A 14885-nucleotide genomic window follows, 5' to 3' on the forward strand; every position below is an offset into this window, starting at 1 on the left:
CTAGTGAAACCGTTCTCTATAAAAACCACACCCATGGATCATATATTCATATATAAAAAGCACACCCATGGATCATATCATAACGCCGTTATGGTTTGGTGGAATGGTTAGATTAGTCAACTGAGGTTAATGGTTTTGGCAACGTTCACAAGTTCTTTGAAACTATAGTTTCAGTTGATTTCTTTGAATTTTTTTGTTTTTACTTTCCCTTTTGAAAATAAAATTAGAAGAATATTAACTTTTTTTTTAATCTTTATATAATAAAAATAATTAAAAATTTCAACTTTAAAATTACTCTCGTTATTTATTAACTCTCTTTTTTAATAGCTCTATAGAAAATAAGAAATTCATCAAAATCAAACCATTCCGGATTCTTTCATTCAACTAATTAAAAAACAAATCTACATTTCTAATAAGAATTTCAAGTTTCCTTTTAAAGAAAATAAACTGTTCAATATTAAACCACATCCACCTCTCTTTTACTGTTTGACAAGGTCTGACCTCTCTCTGAGTCCTCTTTTTTCTTTCATTACAAATCAAAAGATTCAAAACATGGATGTAAGAGAAGCTACAAAGAAGCAAACCGACGCCGCGATGATCCTTTCCGGGCACGTATTATCTTCCGCACGCAAAGACTCTAACGTCATCTTCTCACCGGCGTCCATAAACTCTGCGATCACCATGATCGCCGCTGGTCCCGGAGGTGATTCAGCTGCCGATGCAATCCTTTCCTTCCTCAGATCTTCTTCGATGGATGAGCTCAAAACCGTCTTTCGCGAACTATCCTCCCTCGTCTACGCTGATAGCAGCGCGAGTGGCGGCCCAAAGATCAAGTCCGTGAATGGCCTCTGGATTGATAAATCACTTGAGGTTGATCCCAAGTACAAGGATCTCTTCGAGAACTTCTTCAAGGCTCTTTACGTTCCTGTAGATTTCCGATCTAAGGTACTCTTTTACTTCAGTCCCTCTTCTTTTTTTTTTTTTGCTTGATGAACAAGAGCTGTTTAAATTGAAGAACAAACACAAGGACTCAAATTGAAACCCTAATTACGAATTTTGAGTCTGTCTTTATTTTCAAAATTAGTCAAATCTGTTTTTGATCTAATAGTGACAAAAACGAAATTGCTGATATATATATAGCAAGTACGTTTGGTGATGAATACATTGTGTTTTTTTTTTTTTTTTCTGAAGGCTGAAGAAGTGCGTGAAGAGGTGAATTCATGGGTTGAGCATCACACCAACAATCTCATCAAGGATCTTCTTCCACATGGATCCGTGGCAAGCGACACCAACGAGATTTACGCAAACGCATTGTATTTCAAGGGAGATTGGGAAATACAATTCGAAAAGAACCATACTGAAGACGAAGACTTTCACCTTGTCAATGGCACATCAGTCTCTGTGCCATTCATGACCAGCGATGAGGACCAATACGTAAGAGCTTATGATGGTTTCAAGGTCCTCAGGCTCCCTTACCGAAGAGGTAGCGCGCGATGATACCAATCGTGGATTCTCAATGTATTTCTATCTCCCGGACAAGAAAGATGGATTGGATGATCTCTTGGAGAAAATGGCATCTACACCTGGATTCTTGGATAGTCACATTCCGAGTTACAGAGATGAACTTGATGAATTCAGAATTCCAAAGTTTAAGATGGAATTTGGTTTTACTGTTACAAGCGTTTTAAATGGACTGGGACTGCGTTCATTGTCAATGTACCATAAAGCTTGTGTCGAGATTGATGAACAAGGTGCTGAAGCTGCGGCTGCAACTGCTATTAATGATGATGATGATGTTTGTTGTGACTGTGAGCCTCTAGATTTTGTGGCTGATCATCCATTTCTTTTCCTTATTCGAGAAGACAAAACTGGAACCGTTTTGTTCGTCGGTCAGCTCTTGGAACCTTCGGAATCTTGTTCCCAATCTAATTCCGACTCAGATGATTATTAACCGCGTTATGGTTTTGGCAAAGTTCACAGGTTTTGTAAAAACTATATATAGTTCTAGGCTTCGAGCTAGTTCTATTAAAAAACTTTAATTGTTCTGGAAGATCTTTTCCATTTCGTTCGGTTTGATTCTTTCGATAATAATTCAAGTTAATGGTTTATCTAATTTGCATGGAGTTGATATGATACAAATAGTCTTTACCATTGTTGTTGACTGGAAAGAACGTCTTTGCGTTGCTTGCATTCCACGCAAACTCTTTCCTTATGTTTTTTATAGTTACTATTGCAAACAAATGAGATAATACACAGAAATTGGTAACGGAGTCCACGGCCTGGGGGAGAACTCTTGCTCCCAAACTTCGCTATATGAAAGAGGTTACACATAAGCTATTTTTTACTTGTGATGTTATTTTGTTTTTCCAGATTCTCTCTCAAGGATCTAGAATCAACAAGAAGAAACAACTCTCTTAACTACTTACGCGTTTCTTCTCAGCTTACTCTCTTTCTCTTCATATCCCAACGACACAACAATATATATGTGTATTGGGCTCTCTAGAACTTTCTCTTCTTGTTTTTCAATGTCAATTTCGTATAGCCCAATAATGGCCTATTTGTGTTTGTCAAATCCATCACAACAACGACGCCCAAAAAAAAAACAAAAAAACAGTGTAGCGTTATTTTGACGACATTAAAAAAAAAAAAGTTGCGTAATATTGAAGCTTTCAAAGAGTAGCGTCATTGTGAAGTTCATACATTTACTATAAATATATATGAGTCCATGGTTCATCATTATTATCATCTTCAGCCATGGACGTGAAAGAAGCTGTGAAGAGGCAAAACGAAGTCGCGATGATGGTTTCGAGGCATCTCTTCTCAACTATAGCCAAACACTCTAACAGCGTTTTCTCGCCGGCGTCAATGAACGCAGCGTTCACCATGATGGCCTCTGGTCCCGGCAGTTCTATCATCGCAGATAAAATCTTATCCTTCCTCAGATCTTCTTCCATCGATGAACTCAACTCCGTCTTCGGTGTCATTGCTACCTACGTCTTCGCTGACGGTAGTAATATAGGCGGCCCGACGATCAAAGTGGTGAATGGCGCCTGTATCGACCAATCATTATCAATAGATCCATCTACCAAGAGTCTCTTTGACAACTTTTTCAAAGCTGTTTTGGCTTCGGTGGATTTCAAAACACAGGTAATAATACTATATCACAATACTCTGTTTTTGACAAAACAAGTCTAGTCTAGTAGCTTTTGGTTTTGGATGATGGATTGTTTTAGGGTTTTTTTTTGTTTTTGTTCTTGTTTTGCAGTTTGAAGAATTGCGTAAGGAGGTGAACTCTTGGGCTTTACATCACACGAATGGTTTCATCAAAGATCTTCTTCCTCAAGGATCCGTTACAGACGAAACCATCTGGATTTATGGAAACGCATTGTACTTCAAGGGAGCTTGGGAAGACAAATTCGACAGATCAATGACGAACGACCGAGACTTCCACCTTCTCGACGGGACCTCGGTTTCTGTGCCTTTCATGAGAAGCCGTAAGGACCAATACATACAAGCTTATGATGGTTTCAAGGTCCTCAAGCTCCCATTTCGACAAGGCCACGGTGACACCAGTGGAAGCTTCTCTATGTATATCTATCTCCCCAATGAAAAAGATGGTTTGGATAATCTTGTCGAGAAAATGGCATCAGGTCTTGGTTTCTTGGATAGCCATATCCCGAGTCAAAAAGTTGAGGTTGGTGAATTCAGAATCCCAAAGTTTAAGATCGAATTCGGATTCTTGGCTACACAGGTTTTCAATATACTCGGATTAGATTATGTGGACATGTACCAAAAAGCTTATGTTGAGATCGATGAAGAAGGTGCTGAAGCTGCTACTGCAACTGCTTTTGTTGGAGTCTTTGGATGTGCTTTTGTGAATAGGATAGATTTTGTTGCTGACCATCCATTTATTTTCGTCATTAGAGAAGACAAAACAGGAACCGCTTTGTTTGTTGGTCAGATCTTTGATCCTTCTTAATCTTCTTAGACTGTGGTGGAGACTGGAAGGTCACAGTTCGTTGGTTTGATTCGGTTAGAACTTAAGTCTAAGGTGGTCTGATTAGTTCGGTTCGGAAAAAGTTTATTCGACTTTTTAATTTATGATCAAAATAAAACAGAAAATATTTTTTTTTTACACTTGCTCAAATGTTCTTAAAACTGTCTTATCAAACAATGTTTATCGCTATATATATTTTTCACCTAGCTCATACATGTTTCATGTTCTGATATTTTTGTGGTTGAAGTCAAAGCACAAATATTAAACTTTTCAATCGGTGACACTTACTCAAATAGGCCAAATTCTTTTTGATTCAATGAAAGCTTCATCTAATATAAAGAACTAAGAATGTATGCTTGTGCATTCATGTTTTGTAATTGTGAGAAAAAATAACTTGTAATGAAAACGGCAAATGAAAGATAACATAATGAGAAAGCTTGCAGTTTACAAATAAAAAGATTCAAATATAAGATTAATTGCATAAAACTTAGGAAAAAAACAAAACAAAATGAAATGGTTTCAACTGTTAGAAAGAGAGAAGAGACTGTCCATGTGATTTGGGAAAGTCTGGAGGGAATAAAAACGATCGTTTCCAAGTCCATTGATGCGCCTAAACTCATGATCACCGACTCCTTTAAATTCGACCGTTCTGAAGCTGTTTCTCTCCAGATCATAATACTTAATGTAAAACGTTCTAAGAAACGTGGATGTTAGATAAATAAACTCACCAGCATCATTTACACCACTTAGTTTGAATTTTGCGTTCAAAACCGGATCAGTGTGACTGTAAGCTGCAACAAAAGATTTAGCCGACCACTTGTGTTTCTCTGCATCCTCCAAACCCGAAAACGTCATACCATTGGTCTCATAATCACTATAAACTAAAGCTAACCTTCACTTATAAGCTAACAGCAACCCTCCAATCGTTTTTGTTGGTAATCTGACATCAAACTCATTATAACCCGACATCGCGGTCCTTCGGGCAGATCACGAACAAAGGCGTTATAATACATAACCCCATTGATACATCGCCCATAAGTGCCAGTGCAAGCAACATGGTAAGGGATGGTTTTGATGCTTCTCCATTGAGTTGATCCCAACGTTAAAACCCGACAGTATTCCTCTTCCCACATATTAACACAAGGCAAACACAATACTTTGTGTTTACCCTCTATTGGATCGTATCCTAAATAGACAGCTATACTTTTCCAGGTCTTGTCTGGTTTGAGAAAGTTTAACAACTGTCTCATAGTAGGGTTAACAAATCATGGGTGCTGATGATTTTCTAAAGCAGATCAAGCCGTGGACAGATTCCGTGAGTGACAAGGAATAATATTTAGGGCAAATGATTTGATAAATATCCAAAGGCTGACAAGTTTCATTACCATACCGCTTGCTCGAGTTCTGATGGTGTTGTGGAAATGAGAAAACAAACAACTTGGCCACTTTCTTGAAGAATAAAAGAAGACTTGGCTTTGATCGATGAGGTTCGAGTTTTGAATGAGCTGATGAAATATGGATCTGTGGTGATTGATGACCAGAGCTTCGATACGCAACGAGATCTCACTATACATTTCGTAGGCAGGTTTATGAGTATCTCCGAGGTTAGATCCAGAGGAAGTGACAGTTTTGATCTTTCTCTTCTTCTTATTCTTCTTTCGTAGACTTTCATTTTCTTTTCTTCTTGTTGCTCCATCTTTATGGTCAATCTTGATTCTCCACGATTACGTTATTTCTTCATTCCCTCATCATTGTTTCTTTACTCTCCCACGATTGCATTAATTTTAACAATCAATATCCTTTTCCTTTTTAGGTAAACTATTAAATGACTTACCACAAACCATTACCATTAGAAGATTTTTAAAAAGATTTAATTAGATACAGTAGCAGTAACTAAAGTAGATATTTCCGGAATAACAAACTTATAGTGGTGGTATAGAGATAATTGTTTTATTTTGAATTTTTTTTTATTAATGTAGAAGTGATTTGTTACATTAATTAGAAAATGTAATTTTGGACATTTAAAATATCGATATATAGAATTTACGAATTTATGAGAGTATATAGAATCTACTCATCACCTCAGTCTAGTAATCTTGACGTTGAATAGGAAAATCGTAGATTCAACAATCATCAAGAAAAGACGAAAGAGATTAACGGGACATATATATACATTCTTGTACAAGTGTACAACCACAGAGAATCTTCACACAAATTTGACACATAGTAATTTTATGACATTTTACATATATAAGTACGTAGCCTGTTTCTGTTAACCGACGTCCAAACAAATCAGTGGAAGATATATAGACAATAAGTAATGATTCGGCAGTTCAATGGAACCAAAATTTATCCACCATCAGATTCTAATATACCTATGACCGAACTAACCGAGAATCCTCAACGAAATGGCTTCAAATTTTCACAGCGCAATGGAAAGATATATAGACCATGTCTTTGGAATCAGGAAATACAACTAAGAAATGGGTTTGTGGAAGTCACAAAAGTAGCCTAACTAAGTAGCTCCTTCTATTTTATTGGACATGCGGTAATGGTGTAGTGCTTTAGCAAAGGTATATTGCATTTGTTCAACAGCTCTCTTTAGTTGGACCGGTCTAATTAAACATGGTATTGCTTTACTTTATGGTTCATTCTTGTTGTTTCTTTTTTTAGCGCGAAATGTTCTGAAAAAATAAGGTTTTGAAAAAGAAAAAAAATAAGGTTTTGATATTCAGAAAATGACCCCGAACATTTTTTTTAATTCAAAACTGGTCCTGTAAGTGCCTAAATATGTATGATGATCGTTCACCTAAACTAAACAAACAATTTACAACAAGGAGACAATTAGACAAATCAAAGGAAAACGCAAATCATCGCAATAAACATAAACATCTAAATGATCTCAGATTTGTTCTATACATTTTATCTCTTGGGAGATGAGGGGTCAATGGAGCGATTAAAGCATAATTAAATAATTACACCACTAATTAACATTCAAATCACATGTCAGAAACTCTGGAGAGGAACTGAAGTTGTCTAAGGAGAGGACTAAGAGTCTCCATGAGCTTCTCACAAGGATGATTATGAACACCTTCGTAGGTTGTTACAACAACGCTTGGATCTTTTGCCAATCTCTGCACTTGTTTCTTCACGTTGCATGTGTGGTATGTACATCTGTAATAGCTCCTGCCATTATTATTTTTGCAAAAAACAAATGAATAATCAATCCATGTTCCATAGATAATATTTATATATATCAGAGTTAAGTTTTTGCCTTTTTGGGTATAAATTATAAATAAATTAATCGTATGGGAAATTGTTGATACTAATCACGAGGTTTCATCAGCGATAATTTCAGATGTATTAGATTTTGTAATTTTCAGTCCGGTTGCAAACGTTGTTGGTCTATATATGACACAAGCGATAACGTTTTTTTTTGGTGTATGAATGTAAAATTTATTTAAACAAAAACCTTGGTAAATTATATGTATCTTTCGTTAATTCGAAAGTTTCAGAAAAGTTTAAACACAAACAATAACGTTTGGAACCGGACTAACTCAAAATGATGACTAAATTCAATCGTTTAGGTTGTTAAACTAATGTTTCCCAACTAGTGTATATATTCCACGTGACCAATAGAGTGTGTATGTGTATATATAAGTTTAGGTCAATTCCGATATCTACTTTTTACGATGTCATACTTTTTATATAACAAAAAAAAAACACACAAGCTAGTAATAGTATACATGTAATAAATTAGTAAAATAAAGAAGAACCTGGGATGAGCATTGTTTTTTACAGATTTCTGACCGTACTTTCGCCAACGGTAACCATCATCAAGAACATCATCATCACTCCTCGTATGAAACGCTATCCTCTGCATTGCCTGCGATCTCTTTCCTTTCCCTTTATTGCAATTCTTATTTATATGATCACTATCATTATTACTCACTAATCCTCCCACATCTCCTCCACCTCCTTGAAAGTTCTCTAGCTGAGCAGATAAATGGAAACTCGCTGGAGAACAGGACGAAGAAGATGGACCTACATCGCCCGAAAACATTAACGAAGGAGCCATCATCATCAATGTTTTGTCATCAAAGGAAGAAAAAGGATTGTTGTTTCCGCCTTCTTCTAGGGTTGACATAGGGTTTGTGTTGTCTACCCCTTCCATTGATTATGAAGCTCTTCACTATATAGATCTCTCTTCTCACTATATATGTATATATGTGTGTTGCATAAGAGGAAGAAGGAGATCAAGAGGAGAAGAGAAGGTTATAAGGATATTTGTAGGGAATTAAGAAAGAGGAAGAATGAGTGAAAAGGATATAATATTGAGGCCAACTATATTCACCTAACTTTTTGTTCAACTGCCTTAGTCTCTCCCTTCTTTTCCTAGCTATACATCTCTTTTTCTCCTTTACAACGTTTTTGGACCTATATATTATAAACTACAGAATCATATATTAATTAAAACCTGAATAAAAATGCATGTTATATATCAAATTTACTTAAATGATTAAGTCTAACTTTTGAAATGTTAATATTGATAACGATGGTATATATAAATGGTCTTATACATACATTTGAGGATAGTTTGTATTATGTATTTGCTTTTTTTCTTAATAAGTTTTATGAAGATTAGTTATAATTTTAACTTCATGTCAAAGACTATCCATATGCCATGTCTCATGACTCATATATATAAACCAATCAGTACTTGAAATCGCATTATATCTTTATGGTCAAAGACTCAAAGTTCTTGTTGACGTTTTCCGATGACAAAGGGAATGTTTGGTAAAGGCTTAATTAGCTTATAAATTTTCATGTAACAGGTAAAAAATAATATTTTTACTTTTTATTTTATATAGGTTTCATTTCATACGTGTGGTTAAATATAGTACACCAAACCCATACTTGTATATAATGACGTCTTACGCCGTAAATGGACGTCTGATTGAATTCAAAACTTAAGCTAAAATTGAGATTGGTTTTAAATAGCTTTACGTGGATCGTCCATGTTCTCTATGAGATTATTTTTTGTTTAATGCTCGATAATGAACTAATACGATCAAAATTATGCACATCAATTAGGACATTAGTTGCATTGTGCTAATGATATAAAATACGATAACTGATACACATATTGTGCGTACAACTGGTTTTCAAATATTATTTTTGCAAAGTTTCATGTTACATCTTTGTTCGTCATCCACCCATATATACTAAGTTGTGATATGATATAAAACAATAAATAAATAAATGTAGTTTCAGATTAATTATCTATTTATCCTTGATGAAACTTATAGACACCATGAAGTGGCTTAAAATGATGGACATTAAATACGGATAAACGAACCTTAAGCAAAATTATTGTGGTTGTGGTTGTTAAGAATCTTTTTGCTTTGACCGGTCGAATAAACTTATAAACCCAAATAAAATCAGCATAGTTATTAACCTATGCAAACCCGTATATCCATGCACGTGGAAGCTTCTCATTTTATATAAAAACTATATAATAAAATCAAATTTTAACACATCAATTTTCTTAAATTATATATATTTTTCATTTCGCTACTGTATAAAATAAACCAGTCCATTGAAAAATTAAAATAACCGTGGACTATACTTATTAGGCTAAAATTTGAGATTTACAGCTTTTTTTAGAAGAATTTACAACTTTATTTATTTTAAGGATACATAATGTGTGATCATATAAAAAAGAAAAGAAAAGAAGTTGTAAATCTCAAGTATTAGAAAGTTGAGCTTTAAAAAAATTGAGATTTACAACATTATGTATCTTTAACAATAAGAAAAGTATCATTAAAAAAGAAATTACACATTATTGTATGATTTATTTTACTTATATGATCCACATGAGATGAATTCTGAAATTCCGTGGAAAGATTCATGAACTGCATGCCGTTTCCTATACATGAAACGACAGACAGTTCAAATCTCAAATCCTGAAACTTATAGCGCGCCTCTCTCTCAATCAAATTCAAATCAAATTTCAAAAAAAAAATAATAATAATAGAATCGGGAAAAAAGCTCTGGAAATGGAGGAACCTTCAGGACTCTCATCGATGAAGTTCTTCTCCGATCAACACCTCTCTTACGCTGATATCCTTCTTCCTCACGAAGTAAGTTTTATCGAATCACTCATCTTCTTCCTTGTCGAGCCTCCTCGGTCTGATTGAAATCGAAGCTCGTTGTTTACAGGCTCGAGCTAGAATCGAAGTCTCTGTACTCAATCTCCTCCGAATTTTGAATTCCCCAGATCCAGCTATCTTTGATCTCTCTCTGGTACTACTTAATCGCGTTTCTTAGGTCGTGTTATAACTTTCTCGAATTCTGAGATTTTTCTGGGCTTTTTGAAATTTATTGGGAAGAACAGATCAATAGGAAGAGAAGCAATAGCTGTATAAACCAAGGCGTACTCACAGATGTTTCATATATATTCCTCTCTACTTCGTTTACTAAGAGTTCATTGACGAATGCTAAAACAGCTAAAGCTTTTGTTCGTGGTAATTGATTAATGTATCTTTGTGTTCTTCATTCTAATTCTTTGATTGAAATGGTATGAGTGTGTGATGTATTGTGATTTGATTGAAAACAGTGTGGAAAGTAATGGAGATATGCTTTCAGATTCTGCTTCAAGAGAAACGAGTGACTCAAAGAGAGCTCTTCTATAAGTTGCTTTGTGATTCACCTGACTATTTTTCATCTCAGATTGAAGTTAACAGAACTGTGCAAGGTCAATCCAAAGTCAGATATTATGATTGTTTTTCATTTGGATTGAAGATTTTTAGGGTTTGATTTTGTTTCCTGCTTGCTGGTTTAACAGATGTGGTAGCACTTCTACGTTGTAGTAGATACAGTCTTGGGATTATGGCTTCTAGTAGAGGCCTTGTTGCGGGAAGGTTATTTCTACAAGTGCGTAATTTAATCAATCTTGTTGCTCTGTGTCGGTTTTTCGATAAGTTCTTGTGTTTCGAGCTATCATTGTCATCTCTGACTATTTCTTTATTCAAACTCAGGAACCAGGTAAGGAAGCTGTAGATTGTTCGACCTGTGGTTCTTCAGGTTTTGCTATAACTGGAGACTTGAATTTGCTAGACAACACCATCATGAGAAGTGATGCGCGGTATATCATTATTGTGGAAAAGGTATCTTCTTGATCTAATCAAGCACATATAAGATACCATAAAATTGTCCATAACTCACTCCCAGAATCTGTTTATAGCATGCGATATTTCATCGCCTTGTGGAAGATCGTTTGTTCAATCACATTCCTTGCGTGTTCATCACTGCGAAAGGGTATCCGGATATTGCCACAAGGTAAAATCTCTTCACTTAGTTACAAAACCATGCTTGCAATTTAGTCATTGATATTGAGTAACTTGGAAGTTGAATCTTCCAGGTTTTTCGTTCATCGAATGAGCACAACTTTTCCTGATCTGCCAATTCTTGCTCTTGTAGATTGGTAAGAATAAATAAACATCCTCCTCTTTGTCTGGAATCCTCATAAGTTCATAACTGAAAAATCTGTTAAAAATGTAAGGAATCCAGCTGGGCTAGCTATACTATGCACCTTCAAGTTTGGAAGCATAGGGATGGGTCTTGAAGCATACAGATACGGTAAAGACTTAACTGTTTACACCAAATAATCTCCAAGTCTCCTGTAATGATAGTTTGTGCACCCTCTTTAGCTTGCAATGTGAAGTGGATTGGGCTCCGAGGAGATGATCTGAATCTGATACCAGAAGAGTCTTTGGTTCCCTTAAAGCCAAAGGACTCACAGATTGCTAAAAGCTTATTGTCCTCCAAAATATTGCAGGTAAACTAACTGAACATTATAAGCAGAGATAAGTGGAAGCAATAACATTGATATCTATAATATAACCATAATTGATTTTGATAATTTACTTGATGACCAGGATAACTACAGAGACGAGTTGTCACTGATGGTTCAAACTGGTAAAAGAGCGGAAATTGAAGCTTTGTATTGTCATGGTTATGATTATCTCGGTAAATATATAGGTACCAAGATAGTTCAAGGCAGATACATATAACACCTCAAACATTTAAGATTTTCTACCAAGTACAGATGTGTTTGCCTCGTATCAGTTTTAAATATAAGAGATAAAGTCACTTATTAGGTGAAAGTTTTATGCAAACTCATAGAATGTATAAATAGATTACAAACAAATCAAAATTCCCAAATTGAAGGATAATTTTTGTGTACATATGGCATGGTGATGATTTAGTAACAAAACTTGTCCTAATCTCCACTCTCCTATGCAAGTATATTCCAACCAAAAATGTCTGCTCATTTCTTGCTTGATACCAGACTAATCTTCTTTCCCTCGACAACAAATTTCCCACTTCGCTCCAGCTGCAACAAATACGTTAGAACAACATCAGTAAATACAATAACTACGGAACTTTCGTTTACTAACTCGACCATTACATTCCTTTAATCTCACATCGAATGAATTTCATACGCTCAATGTAGATAGGCAAAGATGTTAAGAGGATTTGACATAAGATAACCTAAGACTTGTATATACCTTGAGTTTTAAATAAGCAATAGCATCTTTTCTTGAAGAGAACTCTGAAAGAACAGATGGTGCTTGTTCATCTATCAGAGATTTTAGCTGTTTCAGCTTCATGGATCCACCACTACCAGCATCCTGAGAATGGTTTTGCACATAAACATATAAGTCAGTATGGGTGGGAAGTTACAGAAGAATAAAGTGACTGAGCAAAGTAAATCGGCAACAAACCTTTTTAAGAATCTGCTTGCAGAGGTTCTTTAACTTGAATTTGGGTTCAATTATTTCATTGTGCTTCCTTTTTGCTGGAAGAACATTTTCAATAACAGAGTCTTTGTTGTCATCTTCACTCTCTTCTTCTTCTTGTTCTTCTTCGTCTTCGTCATCATCATCATCATCATCATCATCACTGTTATCGAAAGATGTTTTCTTCCCTTCGTAACGAACACCAGCTATTTTCTTTGGCCGGTCTTTGATACCCAGTCCTTGTTTTCCAGCTGTGGCTTTATCCTACAGACATTTCACGGCATCAAGATGTTAGATACCAAACTCTTTTTCACGAACAGCGCAAAGAAGAGTAGACGGAGACAGACATACCTGAACCAGGTTGTAAAGATTCTCTTGATCGTTCTCACTAAACATTTTTCTCTCGCTAGCCTTTAATTTCTTTTTGCCCGACTTGGCTCCAAGAAGACCACCCGAGACAAACCCGGATTTAAAACCCCACCAGTCCAAAGAAGGTTCTTCAATTTTCTGTTCTGCTCAGCCCAAAAGATCCATACGCTTCAGCTCAAAGAAAATAAAAACAACAGAAAGTCACACCAATTCAAGATTTGGTACGATCTAATCACCTTTAACAGTAGCATGTTGGTCCTCAGATATAATTTCAATCTCCATAGTATCGGCTATGTCACAAACCGCAGGAGAAGGCTCCTCAGTTCGCTTAACCTAACGAAACAGAAAAAAAATTCACCCAAGCTACTTTCCTAACGCAAGTTGTTTGCATAATAGTAATAGTAAAAAAAATCCTGGATTATGCATAAATAAACAATATGTAGAAGTTATGAACAATGCTAATCAACATGAATATTGGCCATGAGCAGATGAAAGAATGAGAGAACTGATTGGAAAGCAAGCTTACCAGTATTCCTTCAAGATCTTTAGACGAGTATGAATTGACAAGCTTCCCTTTCTCTCTACGTTTATACCTTCCTTGAGGACGAGTGACTTTAGTAACTGTCTTAACAGGCTCAGATTTGGCTGCATCGTCTTCACTTTCATCTTCCTTATCCGAACCTATCATTATGCCACAGAAACAAACATCATTAGGATAACTAAACAAACTACTTCTATAATCAAGAAAGAACTAAAGTTACTAAGAAGTAGTTTTCACCATCATCATTCTTGCTAGTCTTGGTAGGTGCTGCTTGCTACAAACAACAAACAAAACAATATAAAGATTAAAACTTACTTCCAAAAATTTTTAAAGGGATTAGTTAAAAACAAAGATGTACACAAGCATTACCACTTTCAGTTTCTTCAGAATGTTATCAAACTGAGTTGTATCGAATGCCCATGGATTTGGCTTATCAATACCAACACCTGCTCCAACATTTCAAAATTTCAGTCCAATTACATATACAGATATACTATAATGCATATACACACAAATATACAACACATTCCCCAAAAACAGAAAATATTGGGTCCAAGGATAAAGTCGCTCTATCTTAAATCCACAACTTCAAATTCACCAATTTACGTACACCTATTAGCTTAAACTAAAATAATAATACACAAATTTCCTCCCAAAAACCAGAAATTAATGTTTTTTTCCAGGGTAATAGTGCAAAGCAGCTCCATTTAAATTTCCTCTAATCTAAATTCCAAAACTTAACATTCAACAAATCAAATAAAACAAATTCTCTAATCTCTACTAAGAAGAAGAAGACGAAGAAACTAACCAGTAGTATCTTGTTTGTTCTTAACTCTCACATAACCTTTGATGCCTTGCTTATCTTTACCAAGTCCTTCTCCTTCCTCCCAACCCTAAGAAAATCACCAATCCAAAAACTTAGGTCTTTATAAAATTCTCCACACACCTACCCAGATCATTACAGAGAAATTCTACTCACCATCGATCTCATAAGCCGGAAAGCAGCGGATTCCTTACAGATTCCGACATACTTAACAGGAGCCTCCGGCGCCGCCATCTTCTCTTCTAATTCTCCGGCGATCGATTAAAGACAATGCGTCGCCGTTTTTAAAAAGCGGTGCGGAAGAGAAGAGTGGGCGAGGGAGTTTAGGGAAAGCTGGAGGAGAAAACCTAA

General features: G+C 35.6%; 5 protein-coding genes across 6 annotated transcripts; 3 read left to right on the forward strand and 2 right to left on the reverse strand.

The window, feature by feature from the left end:
• Window positions 1-552: 552 nt before the first annotated feature.
• Window positions 553-1951, forward strand: LOC17894445 (serpin-Z1). The gene is given in 3 exon segments (XM_023788196.1): window positions 553-945; window positions 1192-1488; window positions 1490-1951. Coding segments are annotated over 3 exon segments (1152 nt in total).
• Window positions 1952-2754: 803 nt separating this feature from the next.
• On the forward strand, window positions 2755-4271 carry LOC17895638 (serpin-Z1). The gene is made up of 2 exons (XM_006300455.2): window positions 2755-3147; window positions 3266-4271. Exons 1-2 carry the CDS (start codon window positions 2755-2757, stop codon window positions 3977-3979), a joined length of 1107 nt encoding a protein of 368 aa, XP_006300517.1. The 3' UTR covers window positions 3980-4271.
• Window positions 4272-6850: 2579 nt separating this feature from the next.
• LOC17894538 (probable WRKY transcription factor 56) lies at window positions 6851-8241 on the reverse strand. 2 transcript variants are annotated; one of them, XM_023788198.1, is made up of 2 exons: window positions 7813-8241; window positions 6851-7183 (listed from the first exon to the last, which is right to left on the reverse strand). In XM_023788198.1, exons 1-2 carry the CDS (start codon window positions 8169-8171, stop codon window positions 6997-6999), a joined length of 546 nt encoding a protein of 181 aa, XP_023643966.1. In that variant the 5' UTR covers window positions 8172-8241; the 3' UTR covers window positions 6851-6996. The 2 variants fall into 2 exon arrangements, with proteins under 2 accessions (XP_023643966.1, XP_006301676.1); XM_006301614.2 differs by having other exon boundaries at window positions 7774-8241.
• A 1802-nt stretch (window positions 8242-10043) lies between these two features.
• On the forward strand, window positions 10044-12083 carry LOC17895090 (meiotic recombination protein SPO11-2). Its single transcript, XM_006301414.2, has 11 exons — window positions 10044-10140; window positions 10220-10303; window positions 10395-10524; window positions 10617-10754; window positions 10845-10933; window positions 11038-11166; window positions 11244-11338; window positions 11421-11483; window positions 11562-11638; window positions 11710-11837; window positions 11938-12083. Exons 1-11 carry the CDS (start codon window positions 10057-10059, stop codon window positions 12070-12072), a joined length of 1152 nt encoding a protein of 383 aa, XP_006301476.1. The 5' UTR covers window positions 10044-10056; the 3' UTR covers window positions 12073-12083.
• Window positions 12084-12155: 72 nt separating this feature from the next.
• LOC17894888 (nucleolin) lies at window positions 12156-14859 on the reverse strand. Its single transcript, XM_006301256.2, has 10 exons — window positions 14691-14859; window positions 14520-14604; window positions 14081-14157; window positions 13949-13985; window positions 13697-13851; window positions 13407-13503; window positions 13153-13313; window positions 12787-13065; window positions 12571-12693; window positions 12156-12395 (listed from the first exon to the last, which is right to left on the reverse strand). The coding sequence occupies exons 1-10, from the start codon at window positions 14766-14768 to the stop codon at window positions 12330-12332; spliced, it is 1158 nt and encodes a 385-aa protein (XP_006301318.1). The 5' UTR covers window positions 14769-14859; the 3' UTR covers window positions 12156-12329.
• Between the last annotated feature and the right edge of the window lie 26 nt (window positions 14860-14885).

This window comes from Capsella rubella, unplaced genomic scaffold, assembly GCF_000375325.1.
Source record: "Capsella rubella cultivar Monte Gargano unplaced genomic scaffold, Caprub1_0 scaffold_2, whole genome shotgun sequence".
Lineage (NCBI taxonomy): Eukaryota > Viridiplantae > Streptophyta > Magnoliopsida > Brassicales > Brassicaceae > Capsella > Capsella rubella.